Below are 15,353 nucleotides of genomic sequence, written 5' to 3' on the forward strand. Positions count from 1 at the left end.
ACTAAAGCCATTCAAGTCACACTTGTGTTTGAATATTACAGGGAGCAGTGGCCACATAGCAGGTTAGGTCACTAGATTGCCCTGCTTGCAGCCTAGGGAATCTCTCACTGTCTGAGTGTCCTTTTTCTTGCAGAAAAACTCAGGCAGGCAGTGGAAGGAAGCCACCATCCCTGGCCACAGGAACTCCTACACCATCTCAGGCCTGAAGCCTGGTGTGATTTATGAGGGACAGCTCATCAGTGTGCAGCAGTATGGCCACAAGGAAGTCACCCGCTTTGATTTCACCACAACCAGCACCACAGCAGTGACAAGTGAGCCGAGCAGGGGGACATCCAGGGAAACCTCATCTCCTTCTCCCACCTCCTTGCTTTGTGCATCCCACTCAACACAAAATTGTAGTGATGCTTCATGCAACCTCTCTCTCCTCTCTCTGACAGGCAACACTGTTTCAGGAGAGACAACTCTTCTTCCTCCCGTGGTTGCTACTTCAGAATCAGTCACTGAAATCACATCCAACAGCTTTGTTGTCTCCTGGGTTTCTGCTTCTGACACCGTTTCTGGATTCCGTGTTGAGTACGAGCTGAGCGAGGAGGGTGATGAGCCCCAGTACCTTGGTGAGACAGTGCTGTGTGTGCCAGGGCAAAGCAGGGTGATGAGCCCCAGTGCCTTGGTGAGACAATGCTGTGTGTGCCAGGGCAAAGCCCTGCTCACAACCAGGGCATCACTGCTCTGTGGCACTCAGTAGAGCTGGTGTGAGCATCACAGTGAGCACCTTCCTGTCTTTCAGTAGGATTCAGTGAGGATGTGAGAGTGGCAGGAGCAGCTCGGATTAAAAGCTCAGTTCCTTGTCTTTTCTCCATTAATAGCTGTAAGAGAGCAAGGCAAGTAAATAGCAATATCCCCTCAGAATGTTGTCCCAGAATTCTGCAGAGGAAAACTGCCTGAGCCAGGAGTGGTGGATGGGTAATAACTCTGAGTAGATATAATTATTCTTTTCATCTCCATGAATCTTTGCTCCATTTTCTTTGCTCAGTTTTTTTTTTTTTTCATTTTACAATCATGTAAAGTTACTGGCTTCCACAGCATCCTGAAATGAGCAGCAGTGCAGATGAGACAAGAACCAAATCTGTTTTTCTGAACCTGCCTCTCAGCTGGTTTCCTTTGGCATACCTTTGTCATTCCATCAGAATGGACAGAGAGAACTCTTTCCCAAATGCCTTCTCTAGGCTGCTTATCTCATGGATATCTCATCATATCTTGACTGCTCTGTCAGTTGTTTTGTTTGGATCAAATCTTCCTCATCTTTGATAATATGGCAGTTCAGCTGAGCTGAGAAGCTGGTTAAAGGCACTGGACTCAGACACAGGAATTGAAACTGGTTTTCTAAAATTTTCTGTAGAGCCCATGGCACCACTACATGTAATTTCATTTTAACATTTTTCCTAGTTTCCTGTCCTAACAGGTAATAGCAATATCTCACCTCAAGCATTTGAAGTTATAATAGTTACTGGGACATAAGTGTGGTAGAACATGACAAAAAGAACAGCAATCTCCTGACCTAATAATTCTCCCTGGACTGTTGCTCCCCTGAACTCACAGGCTTGGGCACTGAGCATTGGTGGCACTTGTGGGGACTGCCAGCACTGTCACCACCTTTCTTTCTGCCCAGACGGCTGAGCTGTGAAGCAGCTCCTGAGCTCATCTGTCTACAGACAGGGGTTTACAGGCAGACTGAAAGGCAATTCCTAGTTTTCCCCCAAGATGCATGGCTTCAGTCTGGTCAGCAAGGAGCTGCTTCTTGGGGAGTTTTCTACATCTGGCACGTAGGTGAACATCTGGGAGAAGGGAAAGAAGTTCACTAGCCTCATAATGTCATTCTTCTCACTCATGAGTCAGTGTTTCCACATAACCTACTCATGTGAAAGTTTTTCCATATATTTCTGTACTGAAAGTTCAACAGTGAGGGTATGAAATGAGTGTTCAGCTGAAATGGCTACAGTGTGCAGGGGGCTGCTGCTCAAGCTGCCTTGCAATACCTTTGGTTGCTGCTCCAAACTCTCCACACAACTCTTCTGAGGTGAACCAACCGCAGTGCAGAGAAACTGTTGTTTTATTGCAGGAAGACTCTGCTTCAACCTAGATTAGAACAGGCTTCTCAATTATTTAATTTGGAGAGAAAGCAAGAAGATGGAATTGCTAAACCAGATTTTTCTCTCCTGCCTTCCTCAGATCTTCCAAGCACAGCCACTTCTGTCAACATCCCTGACTTGCTTCCTGGTCGCAAGTATATTGTTAATGTCTACCAGATTTCTGAGGAGGGAGAGCAGAATCTCATCCTGTCTACTTCACAGACTACAGGTATGTGTTGGTGGCTGTTGCTGCACTTTGAGAGCTGTTGTTACTGTTTGCTGAAGATGTTTTTGTTACCTCTCATCTCACACTTGCTGTCCTCCTGTGTTTATTGTCTTAAACAGCTCCTGATGCACCACCTGAGCACACAGTGGAAAGTGTGGATGACACATCCATTGTCATCAGCTGGAGCAGACCACAGGCTCCAATCACAGGTTTGTCCTGTTGGAGTGCACTTATTCTGCATTATTGATAGAACCTAAAATGTAGGTGAAAAGGAAAATATAACTCTGGGACAAAGGTATTGCAAAATTCCGCCTGGTCAGAGAGACCAGCTGGAAAGCACATGGGCAGTTCAGCATTTCCTTGGCTTCAGTGGCTGAACCAAGCAAGGCTGGATGTAAAACAATTCCTTCTGGATTTGTGTTAAATAAAAACAAGCCCTTATATTTGTATCTGTCATCCAGACCATCCCATAGTGAGCATGAGAACAGTGCAGGCCTAAAGCCACATGTCAGACCTCAGAGAGATCCTAACCCAGGTCAGGCTGTGCTTTGGAAGGTGGTGTGGGTGTGTGGTCTGTAAGTGGGACGTGAGCACAGGCAGGCCACAGGTCCTGCTGCAGTTCAGGACTATTTTTATCAAAGCTCAGGAGGGAGATCAGTTCAGCCCTCATTTCTAGCATTCTTTGTGCTTGCTGCTTGTGCTGAGGGTTACATATTTCTCTTGCTTCAGGCTACAGGATTGTCTACGTTCCCTCTGTGGAAGGCAGCAGCACAGAGCTCAACCTGCCTGACACTGCCACCTCTGTGACACTCAGTGACCTGATGCCAGGGGTTCAGTACAACATCAGCATCTATGCTGTGGAAGAAAACCAGGAGAGCACTCCTGTCTTCATCCAGCAGGAAACCACTGGGGTCCCACGCACAGGTAATGCTCATCTTCTGGGGTTCAGTCACTGAGGTTTCTGTTGCTAGCTAAGGGAGTGCTTAAATGAACTCAGTGATGGTTTTGTGGGCTTGAATTTAAGTTTCACTGGTATTGAAGTTCTCTAGTAAAATCATACTTATTGACACAATTAAAACACCACTCTGCATTAAGAGGGTGTAATTCCCAGGGACTGGACTGCAGGCAGGTCTTGCACTGTCTTCAGAACAGAGATCAATTTCCCAAGTCATCTTAGGGGGATTCTGCTAAGAAATCCTCTGAAGTGCCTGGTGTATTATTTTGACCCAGCACTTGGCTCACAGATGTTCAAGGTTATGTATCACACACCACAACACAATGTTCAAACTGCTCACCTGACTTTTACCTCTCCCTTCCAGTCCTACCCATTATTTTCCTTTGCAATCAGTGGGAATGGGAGATTGCTCAGCATTGACTGATGTGCCAAAACAACACCACAGGATCTAAACTTGAGGCACTCAGTATTTAAAAAACTTCTGGTTTCAGGGTTAAGTTTCCAGTTGGACTGAATAACCAAACCAAAAGAAGGGATAGTGAAAGAATTGGGATTTGATGTGGTAAGCAGTGGAATTTCATGGTCCTGCAAGTTGCAAGCATGTGTTCGCAAATGGGAATTTACCAGGAATGAACTCAGCTCAATGATTTTATGGTTTGGCCTCTGCATCTTCCAAAAATGTGCACTGGTTAACCTTAGGACAGTATCAGTCCTAGTCTCAAGAAACTTAATTTAAACACAGGAATTCAAGGGTGCAGTACTGTGGCCCAGCACTGAGGGAACTGCATTTTGCATTTTGTTGCAGTAAGGCCAGATCAGCCCCTGTACTTGTTTAATTATAAAAGGTGGATTTCAAGTTAATCACAGACATTCAGAACATGCTGTGGGTTTTGAAAACCCTCTCTTTTAATTTTAGAAGGAGGTTACTGTTTCCAGCCCCTGGAGTACTTTTGCTTCCCCTCAGGCTTTGGTTCTGCATGTACTTGAAGTTCTGTAGCATATCACATCTGGTCTTTCAGTTCTTTCTGTCACAGCAAGATACCTTCTGAAGACATAGTATACTTTAAAGTAGAAATTGATGTTTAGAATTGCAGTCTGCTTGAATATTGTCTGGGAATGTGTGTAGGCATGTTTACAGTGAGGTTACCCTGATTTTTTTTAATTTGGTAAGTAGTCTTGGGCTAGCCATCGTTCAAGGAAAATTCACTTTTTTTACCTTCCATGGAAACCAATAACTCCTCCTCCTGCTAAGGACTGCTTCTGGCAACTGTTGTACCCCTGTGCTTTCAGATGAAGTGCCTTCCCCCAGAGACCTGCAGTTTGTGGAGGTTTCTGACATCAAGATCACCATCATGTGGACCCCTCCCCAGAGCCAAGTGTCCGGCTACCGGGTGGAGGTGATCCCTGTGAACCGCCCCGGCCAGCACGGCCAGAGGCTGCCCATCACCAGGAGTGCCTTTGCTGAAGTCATTGACCTGATCCCAGGAACAACCTACCTCTTCAAGATCTTTGCTGTAAACCAGGGCAGGGAGAGCAAACCTTTGACTGGAGAGCAAACCACCAGTAAGTGTCTTTGTCTTTCCTCTGTGCTTTTTTTCAGCCTTTTGAAGCGTGGATTTTTCTGTCACTTGGAGAAATGTATAAACAGAGCACTTGAAGTGCAGCAGTTCTAGCCCAGGAGGTATCCCATCAGTAGGATGACAGGGCTGGGAATTCATTCATTCTAACAATGATCTTTTCAGCAGATTTATCCTCCTCCAGGGCTTTCCAATGGGAGTTCAAGTCTCATGGCACTTTAAAACAATTTCGTATGGCTGGAATTCAACTTTTTTATTACTGGCTGAGAATTGATGGACCCTGCAGTTCTTTTACAGCACAGATCACAGCCTGTGACTTTTATAATTTTTCCTTTCTTTTGCTGGTACCTTAGGGCAGATTTCAGTATGACTTAAAAGCCTTGCTGAGGTTCCTCTGAAAATCCCCCTCTCCCTTCTGACAGCTCCATACCTATCTGGCTCCCCTGGCAGCAGTAGCTGTTGTGCCTGCACATGCAAGGAAGGCTCATGCAGGATCCCTCAGAATCTGATTGCTAATGATCTAGAGGCAGTGCAGCTCCTCACTAGTGTGAGGTGAAATGCATTTTGTCAGGCACTGTTTTTTGCTTTGCAGCAGTGCAGAGAAGAGAGAGGAGCAGTGGCTGGGCAAGATGTAGGTTTCAGATGGAAGAGTAGGAATTTTATCTGGGTGGTTATCTTTGTTTTTGGCCCAAGAGGAGCAGATCAGACAGAACATGGGAGATAGTTTGTTTGATCAGGTCCTGTTTATTGGGCAATTGAAGGGTGAGTGGGTATTTGTGATGGGTCACTATCCAAAGGGACAAAATTCAGCCATGTGCATCTGCTGCTCTTCTGCTACTTTTCAGTAAATAAGAGTAACTTCTGAGAACCCGGCCTGGCTCTTTGTAATATGAGAGGGAAGGAAAGGAAATGGGATAATCTGTGAATATAGCCATGCTGTTTGAGGAATATCCTTACTTCCATCCATAAAGTTATGAGCAGTGAATAGTGCCTGTCCCTTGGCTGTGCAGGGAGAATGGGATCCTTATGTCCATCCTTTGCCACAGGTGTTTAATTTGAGCCCAGCACAGATGGTGTGAGCACCCTCCCTGCTCTTTCAAGCGAGGCTTTCAAAAGCAAGGATGCGACTTAGGAATCTGAGCCCTCTTGGAAGCATTTAGAACAAGAGGGGCTCAGTTCCCAGCCAGATCTGTAATTTTCTGTGGTTGTTTTGAGGAGCCTGGACTAGGTGTAGGGTTCCTCTGACACTGCACAGAGAGGTGTACATTGGAGTATAGACATTTAATTCAGACAGCACAGTCACAAATGTCTGGAATCGTTCTCCATAGGCTGTGATCATCTGCTTAACTGCTTGGCCTAAACCACATTGCAGAAACTATTCACATAAATTGCATCCTGTAATCGAAAGTCCTGGGAAACAGAAATCATTCAGGGTTCCCAAGGAAAACCCTGCAGCAAAAGTCTCTTCCCACGGTGTAAATGTGATTCTCTTTTTGGCCTTCCGTTTAAAAGCAGTCTACAAATAAACTCTGAGTGTGCGTGTGGCTTTTCAATCTTCCCCTTTTCCCTCTGCCATGGGGAGAGGAAGTGATAGAAGCCTAATAGAGCTGGCAAATTAAATGGTGCAGAAAGGAACTGACTTTAGGCTACACATTTTAGGAAGATACAATCTTTGTCAAATGAGACTTCGCCCAGATCTAAGTACCAGCAAGGGATAAAGTTGACTTTCAGCCTGTGGGTTGGAGATGGGCTTAAGCCAGGTTACACTCATCCTTTTCAAGTTCTCCCCAGTTTTTTCTAGTGGTGGAAGAAGGAAGACTTCACTTCCTTTTTCCTCCCTCCTCAAAAATGGAAAAAACAAAAAGGACAAAAGCATCTTCCTGCTGAATCACTGGGAGAGTGATGAAAGCATTAAATTCTTTTGTCAAAATATTACTTCTCCAGGAGGAGAAAAAAGAGCATTGATGAAACTTCACTGCTCTTAAGTTCAATATATGGTTAGAATATAGAAATGGTGGGGAGACTGTGAACTCCTTGCTGCAGCCAGTGCTGCCCTCTCTGCTGTGGGGGCAAATTCCTCTGCAGAGCCTCACCTTGCCTCAGCCCAAGGCAGTGGCATCTCCACCAGTCACTGTGGCTCCAGTGAAGGAGCTGTGCTGCCTCGGCCTCTTGTTTATGGAGCTATCTGGGTTTATGGAGCTATCTGGGTTATCAGCTTCAGCAGATTCCCAGGGGCACTGATAAAAAGGGGAGGAAGCCTGGTAAGAGCTGTTCCCTGAGTCCCAGGGCAGAGATGAGCATGCTTGGAATTGTTGGATGGTTGGTTCCATGGTGTGAATATTTTTAAGTAGATCTAGGAACTGGTTTTCTGCAGAAAGTCGCTGACTACTACTTATTTTGACATTCAAATGACAAAGTAGGGCTGGTTTATTTTGGGAAGGGATTTTGAGAGGACTGGGCAAGGATTTAAAAGAATAAATCTTTTTCATGGAAAAGGGCTAAAATTGGGTTTCCATGCTTACACTGACAAGTCTAAACCAAACTGGTTTTTAAAAAATGCTCTGCACTCATGAGAAACTGTTGAAATTCCTGAGTGTGTTGGGGTCAACCTTTAGACTGCCTTCCCCATGGGGTGCAGAGATGGCAGAGACCCAAATCAGTGCAGCCTGGAGCACTCAGGTCTGCCTGTCTCAGTGTATTAATGGATGGCACTGAGGCGTGGATGCAGAAGTGAAATAACTTCCCAGCTCTCTCACAAGTCCCACCTTCTCTCCTCCCACAACCCATCAGAAATCCAGGCCATGGTTTGGAAGTGGGGGTGAGGTGGAGGTTCAGCTGTGAAGCTGATGGGTGTTCTGCTTTGCCTCCCCAGAGCTCGACGCCCCCACCAACCTGCGGTTCCTCAACACCACGGAGCACTCGGTGCTGGTGCTCTGGACGCGGCCCCGCGCCGTCATCACGGGCTACAGGCTGACAGCAGGGCCCACCAGGGGAGGGCAGCCCCGCACTTACAACGTGGGGCCCTCTGCCACCAAGTACCTCCTGAGGAACCTGCAGCCTGGCACCGAGTACACCGTGTACCTGGTGGCCGTGAAGGGTGACCAGCAGAGCAACAGAGAGACCGGCGTCTTCACCACTTGTGAGTGAGGCACACACACGTCACATCCCCCTTTTATACCCTGGCCTTCTTCAGAACTTGTGCTGAAAGTGCCTATTGTGAGTTGATTTACAGGGGCAGCCTTTTGAAGTAGCATTCCAGCAGCAGAACAGCTTGGGAAATGCTCCTTGTTGTTCTTTCTGAACTCGTTGGCAGGAAAAAGGAGCTATTTGCATAAAAAAGCTTTTAGTAAAATACATTTCAGCTTTTCCTGATGATTAAAAACAAGAGGGAGAACTTTACTACTGGTACCTCACTTTTTGCTTAGCTGGATGTCAGAGAAATTTAATTTTACTTGATCTTCCTAATTGCTTGGTTTTGGCATGACAAATGAAGGAAAGAATACAGATCCCTTTAAAATGGGCAAGGAATGATTAGTCTGGTACTTACATAAAGCTGAAAGCAGTCATTTCTCAAGCTCAGCCATACCATCTAAGGCAGCTCGACTGCAGTTACCCAAACTGACACAAACATTGTATTCTATGGGGTTTTTTTGGGGTTTTTTTTTTTGCATTTCAGTCATCTCTCTTTGTGATGCTGGTTTGGAAGAAATATTAAGCAGATTTTGGAAGGAAAGGGAGTTCTGTAACAACCCGCACACACTTCTAAAAAGAGCAAATAGATCTAGTATTTAAATAATGATGATGCCATCACATAAACTAGCAAAAGTCAAAGCCACCCAAGCCCAGAACCACATCCTCTTTTCAAAAGAGAATGTGGTTTCTTTTAGAACAATGTGAAACTAAAATAAGGGCTCAAACTTTCAATCAGAGTACCATTGTTGACATTGGCAAGGTGCTTTTTGCTGACAGTCCTATCTATAAATATTCCTCAAGTAGAATGTGATTTGATATCTTAGATTTAATATTTTCTGGCTTGTCTGAATGAAACCAGTCCAGTTTGAGACTATAGATCTGATTAACCAGGCCTCTTCATTAATGGCATTAATGAAGGCCATTTTGGATTAAACTCAGTGTTGTTATTTAGGCTGATTTTGGCATGCACAGAGGCTTTGGCTTCTGTGTGATGCTTCTGACAGATGTCAGTGAGACCACAGATGCCTCAGACTGACGTTGGCTCCTTTCTGCTGACTTCACAAGATGTTGGTGAGGGATGAGATGGTCCTTGCTGGGACAGCTGGATGACAGACAGGAGTGTGCTGTTCTGCTGATTGGAAGGCATATGGTGGGTGAATCAAAAAAAAAAAAGTGGGTTTTGAGGAACACTTTAGATATCATGCCAAAAAACAGGATTCCCAAGATTCTTGGAGCTGGATGCATAAAGGATCATGCATCCACTTGAGTATTTTTGTTTGCCTCAGGAATAAAAGCTCTGGCTGTGATTAGACCACTTGCATACTGTGTCTATCAAGCCCAGCAGCAGACAAAAATCATCTGTCAGATCTCTCCCAAATCACTGGATTTGGGATCTAGTGATCTAGTTCAGCACTCATTTCATACCTCTGGCTATTTGTGCTGCTGTAGGTCAGGTTTTCAAACTGTTTGGAGCCCTCCCAGCAGGTAGACTTGAACTCTGGCCAATTCACTCCACAGATCAGCCTGCTGGCTCTGTTCCTCCTTTTAACACAGAAGTGACTGAGACATCTATTGTCATCACCTGGACACCTGCCCCAAGGATTGGTTTCAAGGTAGGAGGAGAGAAGTCTTGTGTTGGCTTTTCCTCTTACTTCACTGTGGTGGGGAGGGCAGATTGAAGCCATTTCCTATGGACTGTGGTGAAGATGGCAGCACAAAGGGGAGAGGTGCAGAGGGCCTGTTGCTCACAGGGAGCCGGTTTAGGTGACAGAGGTCAGTGCAGACATGGGGTTTCAGCTCAAGTGGGACATCTAGAGCACGAGTTACAGGGCTAACAGCTGGAGTTCAGCCCTAGTGGTGCTGCTGGGTGGTCAGTCAGGTGCTGACAGCTTGTGACTGAAAAGCACAAACCCCTGTGCCCTGCAGCTGGGAGTGCGGCCGAGCCAGGGCGGGGAGGCTCCGCGCGAGGTGATCTCCGACTCCGGCAGCATCGTCATCTCCGGGCTCACCCCCGGCGTGGAGTACACCTATAGCCTGACAGTGCTGATGGATGGCCAGGAGAGAGAGACCCCCATCATCAGGAGAGTCACTACACGTATGGCACCTGCTCTTCCTCCATCATTCCCTTTTCCACTCCTTACTGCCTTCTGGGAGGCAGTTCTGGCCTTTCCACCCTGTCGTGGGCTGGTTTTTCAGTGGCAGCAGCACTGGCTCATGCAATGCAGGGTCACAGCTTCAGGGGTGTATTTCTGGCTAATTCCAAAGGTTGAGGATATTGTGGGGAGTGGGGTGCTGAGGCAGCCAGGATGGCTCTCAGTGCCGTCAGTGACCCATTTGTCTGAACACTTGCAGCACTGGCTCCACCGACCAGACTGCGCCTGAGGTCCAATCCTGACACTGGCATCCTGATTGTGTCTTGGGAGAGAAGCACATCTCCAGGTAACCTTGTGAACTCACTCTCTGCTCAAACCTCCTCTTGGGGCAGAATGCTAGCTAACACTTCTGTGGTGCCTTGCAGTTTGGTGGGAAGTCACCTGCTGATTTAATTTAAAGAAAAATGTACCTGTTTCTAGATATATTTAAGGATATAATTTGCAGCTAACTATAACTTGCTGTAGGACTCTTAATGGTTTACATTCTGTATAAAATGCTGATTTGGAGCATGAATGTGTTAGAATATTTCAGCTGTTTTAAGAATTTGAAGGGTTTTTTCAAGTATCTCCAGTGGTTGAAAAACAATCTGAGGGAAGGAAAGCAGAATGGACCACAAAGATTTGTGGAAGTGACAAATGGAAAGTGAAAGTTCTGACAATGTTCAGAATGAACTCTTCTCCCACAATATCTGATGAGAGCTGCACAATTGACTCCCATAAAAAGTGGATTGAAAGTTTTTAAAAACCTCTGTTGGTAGCTGAATCTTTTCCTGACAGAGTCCTCAGAGAAGTTCCTCTTAAAACTCCTGAGATTTTCAGTTTGATGAGGTCCCAAAAGGAACAGAAATGCCATGAGGATGGCACGACTAGCTCCTGGGAAGCTCAATTAGGGGTGCTTGACAAAGCAGCCTCTTTCCTGCTGGGCCTAGGGTAGCAAAATGACTTGTAAAATGTCACATGTTTGTTTCAGCTGTTGCACTGAGGACTGAGGTAAGTGGATCCAATAGGAAACTCCTGACTCTGGCCTCTGTATTTCAGGCATCACTGGGTACCGTGTGACCACTGCTCCCACGGATGGGCAGCAGGGCTCTACCCTGGAGGAGGTGGTGGGTGCAGATCAGACCACCTGCACCTTTGAGAACCTCAACCCTGGCGTGGAGTACAATGTCAGTGTCTACTCTGTCAAGGATGACCAGGAGAGTGTGCCCATCTCAGAAACCATCACACCAGGTAACCAAAGCTTGAGCAGCAATTTCAGCTGCCCAAGCTCAAATGGCTGAGCCTGAGAGCTCTATAGTGCAGAGCTTGTATTAGTCTGCTGGTAGAGAGCTTAGACTTCACATTTAGTCTCAAGAAGCAGAATAGCCACATTGCAGTCTGTGACAGAACTTCTTACACCCATGGATGGGCAGCCTGTGTGGTGCTCCACAGGCTGGTCATCAGCACATGGATCTGCTGTGTCAGTACACTGAGCTGGGCAGCAGCAGCAGGGATTTAACTTAGCCCTGAAGTGCCCCAGCATCTGGAGCACAGCTGGTGGGAGCAGGAAGTAGGTGAGCAGAGGTATGAGTGGGAAAGAGCACAGGAGAAATTCTGGCAGCACTGGTGGCAGATGATCACTTGAGCACAATGGAGAGGAAAGCCAAGATGGAAAGGTCCATCACTGTGGCACTTGAGGCACAGGGTGGAGTGTGCCACCTCACATGACATCTGTGGGGACTGCAGAAACTGCCTTTGTAGCCACAGTAGCAAAATTAATATGCATTTCCCCAAATGGTTGCATTTAGTTTTCCCTTGTGAAGGCTTTGTTTGTTTTTGTTTCTGCTCTGAGATGATGCCAGCTACTGTGTTTGCTTGCTCTTGTAACACTGCTTTAAAATTTCTGTGCTTCACTGAAGTGCTGTGTGCTCCCTGGGGTGAACTAATACTGTGATGCTGCATAGTTATGCAGGAGTAGCTTTAGCCCTTCACCACCTTCTGGTGAGGGAAAGCTAAGAATGTATGTGTCTGGCTTTTACAACTCTTAAAGGTGATATGGTACATGCATTCCATGTGGATAAACAACTATTTTACAGAAAACTGGCTTTTTTTTGCACCTATTCTGTAAAATAAGTGTTTTCCAAGAAAGACATCAAAATAGAGCAAAACCACTATTATTAAAGCAATATTTCTGTCCCTTAATTTCTTTTCAAACTAACTTGTAATGAACAGAATGGACACAGAGACAGAGTCCTGCATCTTTGACTCACTGATGTCTGATCCTGAGTGAGGGAGAGCATCCATTAGTTCCCACTGGTTTCAGGATCACCCTGATAAAATTACACAGCCAAATCTTGTGGCTTCAGTCAATACCAATTTATTGACTTGAGCAACTGAAGGTTTGGCCATTGTCAATTAAAGATGCATCTAAAGTTCCCCATTCCCTGCCCAATTCTGCTGGTCCTAACATGCAGGAAATGAGCACCTTTGCTAATGGAATAATCAGTAGGGAAAACAGTCACAGCTGGGCTTATTTTCCCTACAGAAATTTAGCCAGCATCTTAAAGGTCATTAAAGGGCATTCTTATTCAGGGGGTAAAACTTGGGATTTTGAACAATTTTAGCCACATATGTGAGGCTCTTGGGCACATCATATGCTGGGTGTAACCTCTGAATTCGGGGATGTTGTCACTCAGACAAAATAATACCATCTAAAGGTCATTTTTAACCATTTCCATGTTTCCAAGGGAGTGTTCTGTTGCTTACTGTTTCACATCATCTGTTTTTAGCACATATATTGCAGCAGTTAGTTGGTAAGTAGACCTTGAGGAATTCTGGGCCAGATCCTCAAGCCATTGCAGGGATTTGAGGCTTTTTTCTAAGTGCAGTGGAAATAGTTCAGACAGTGGATGATCTGCCCTGGAACTTTGTGAAGGTTCTCAGCAGCCAAGGGTCTGATTTGGCCTTTTCCAGTGAGTTGATGTTTTTATCATCCCAGTGATAAAAGATTGACCATTTGAACAAAACAAGAGTTGCAGAGGGTCAATCAGAGCTGTTGTTTTATTTGCACTTTAGCAAACTTTGCTCTCTTGTAATTTACCTGTAGAAAGAAAAAAGGGCTGTGTTTTTTCTGCTTCTGTTTTTGTCAGAAAACGATGGGTCTTTGTAGCTCATCATTGCTCAAAGTTAATTTGTTGGAAGTTAAGTGCCTCTTGTTGGGCTCTTTGAAAATTTTATGTCGAAAGAGAACTGGGGTTTCAGCTTCTGAGGGGGATCGGTGTTTTAGCTTCTGTCTGCCCAGGGAAGCAGCTGGAGACTGGTAAATCTAAGAAAACAAGCTGAAAACAACAAAAGCAAAAACACAACAAAAACCACCCCACCAAAATCCTTCCTTTTCCCCCAAACCCCAACAGAAATTGTGCATATCACCGCAATTGCTTCGAGTTCTGTCGATGTTAATAGTGATGAACACTGCTTTTTTCTCCTTGTCTTTCTTTTGCCTCTGTGTGTCTCTGCCTCTCCCATTTGCTCTTTGCCTCATTAGAGGTGCCCCAGCTCACTGACCTAAGCTTTGTTGACATAACTGACTCGAGCATCGGCCTGAGGTGGACCCCGTTAAACGCCTCCGCCATTATTGGGTACCGCATCACAGTAGTGGCAGCAGGAGAAAGTGTCCCTATTTTTGAAGATTTTGTGGACTCCTCAGTAGGATACTACACAGTGACAGGCTTGGAGCCGGGCATTGATTACGACATCAGTGTAATCACACTCATTAATGGCGGAGAGAGCGCCCCTACCACTCTGACACAGCAAACGGGTGAATTTTGAAAACTTCTGTGTTTTGTGACGTGGATGGTGTCACTGGCTGTCACTGGCTGTCGGGGTGCTGGGGCTTTGTCCAAAGAGGAAATGAGCCCCTTGCTGCAGGGAAGCCAGGCAGACCCAGCTGGCTCCTTTCCCCAGATGGCAGCTGGGGATGGATGTGGCGCTGCTCATTTTTGAATTGGAAGCATTTTAATACCATGAATGACTGCAGACTTGCCAGGCTCATTCACCTTCTGCTGTCCAGATTTCCAGGATCCAGTTGGAATCAAGAGCCTGAAACATGAGCTGTGTGATTGCCAGATTTTAAAACTGTGGTTCCTCAAAATAGGAGTGCTGGAGGGCAGAGCAGATCAGTGGACACCCTCCAGCCTTGACAGCTGTTAGAGCTTCCAGCAGCCCATTTCCATGGTGGCTCCACTCTTTCCACAATGCCCCAAAGGATGCAGATGGGCACCACTCCCTGAGTATGTGCCAGTGACAGCCATGCCACACCATCAAGGGTTTCTTATAGTGCATGAGCTGAAGGAGAGCTGGAAACTGGTTCTTGCATGAAATCCTGTTGGGTTTGAAAGTCCTGAGGCTGTAAATCCTCCAACATGAGTAGAAGTAGAGTCATAGGAAATTAGTGATATACCCTCTCCTCTCCTGTGTGTGCATGTATGGATTCTAGATGAGATTACTTTTCCATCTGTAGCTGCTGTATGGCAACTTTAAACCTCTCTTGGCACCACATCTGTAATACAAAATCCAGCTGCTAGAAGCACATCCTTGAAACTTGCTACCTTGTTTTTAAATTAGCCCCACGGGGTACATTTAACATATCAGGAATTGCCAGGAGGTTAAAGCAGCCTGACAGCAGTGCAGACACATTTTTCTCTTAACTGCAGTAGAACCAAATGTAGTTTAGAAGTCTGCATGAGTCTGATGCCGTAGTCAGTTGTGCATGAGATACCTTCTCTGGTGGTTGATTCCCTGAGCAGACCCCTTGCTCAATATGAGTCTGAGAGCTGAGGTGGGTTTGTTCTTTGCTGTGCAGCTGTGCCTCCTCCCACTGACCTGCGCTTCACTAACGTGGGGCCTGACACCATGAGGGTGACTTGGACTGCCCCGACCTCCATCGTGCTGAGCGGATTCCTGGTGCGCTACTCGCCCGCCAAGAAGGAGGAAGATGTTGCAGAGGTCACAGTCTCACCCTCAGACAACATGGTCATCCTAACAAGTGAGTGGGTTACCTGCAGAAATCAAACAAACATGAGAAGCCCCTCATCATAAAATCATAAGATTAATAAGAGAAAAGACCTCCAAGATCTTTGAGTC

At 46.0% G+C, this 15,353-nt stretch overlaps 1 protein-coding gene across 6 annotated transcripts in view; it reads left to right on the forward strand.

The window, feature by feature from the left end:
- FN1 (fibronectin 1) overlaps positions 1-15,353 on the forward strand; it is a 52,760-nt gene that overhangs the window by 18,835 nt on the left and 18,572 nt on the right. For 4 of the 6 annotated variants that reach the window (XM_059475468.1, XM_059475466.1, XM_059475469.1 and 1 more), the window contains exons 14-26: positions 134-311; positions 438-614; positions 2,230-2,358; positions 2,475-2,564; positions 3,085-3,279; positions 4,601-4,873; positions 7,760-8,026; positions 9,598-9,692; positions 10,006-10,174; positions 10,432-10,518; positions 11,271-11,462; positions 13,756-14,028; positions 15,073-15,255. In XM_059475468.1, the coding sequence (XP_059331451.1) occupies positions 134-311; positions 438-614; positions 2,230-2,358; positions 2,475-2,564; positions 3,085-3,279; positions 4,601-4,873; positions 7,760-8,026; positions 9,598-9,692; positions 10,006-10,174; positions 10,432-10,518; positions 11,271-11,462; positions 13,756-14,028; positions 15,073-15,255 (2,308 nt within the window). The remainder of the gene's footprint in view (positions 1-133; positions 312-437; positions 615-2,229; positions 2,359-2,474; positions 2,565-3,084; positions 3,280-4,600; positions 4,874-7,759; positions 8,027-9,597; positions 9,693-10,005; positions 10,175-10,431; positions 10,519-11,270; positions 11,463-13,755; positions 14,029-15,072; positions 15,256-15,353) is intronic. The other 2 variants (XM_059475471.1, XM_059475472.1) reach the window with 1 other exon arrangement.

This window comes from Ammospiza nelsoni, chromosome 7 (assembly GCF_027579445.1).
Source record: "Ammospiza nelsoni isolate bAmmNel1 chromosome 7, bAmmNel1.pri, whole genome shotgun sequence".
In the NCBI taxonomy this organism is placed as follows: Eukaryota; Metazoa; Chordata; class Aves; order Passeriformes; family Passerellidae; genus Ammospiza; species Ammospiza nelsoni.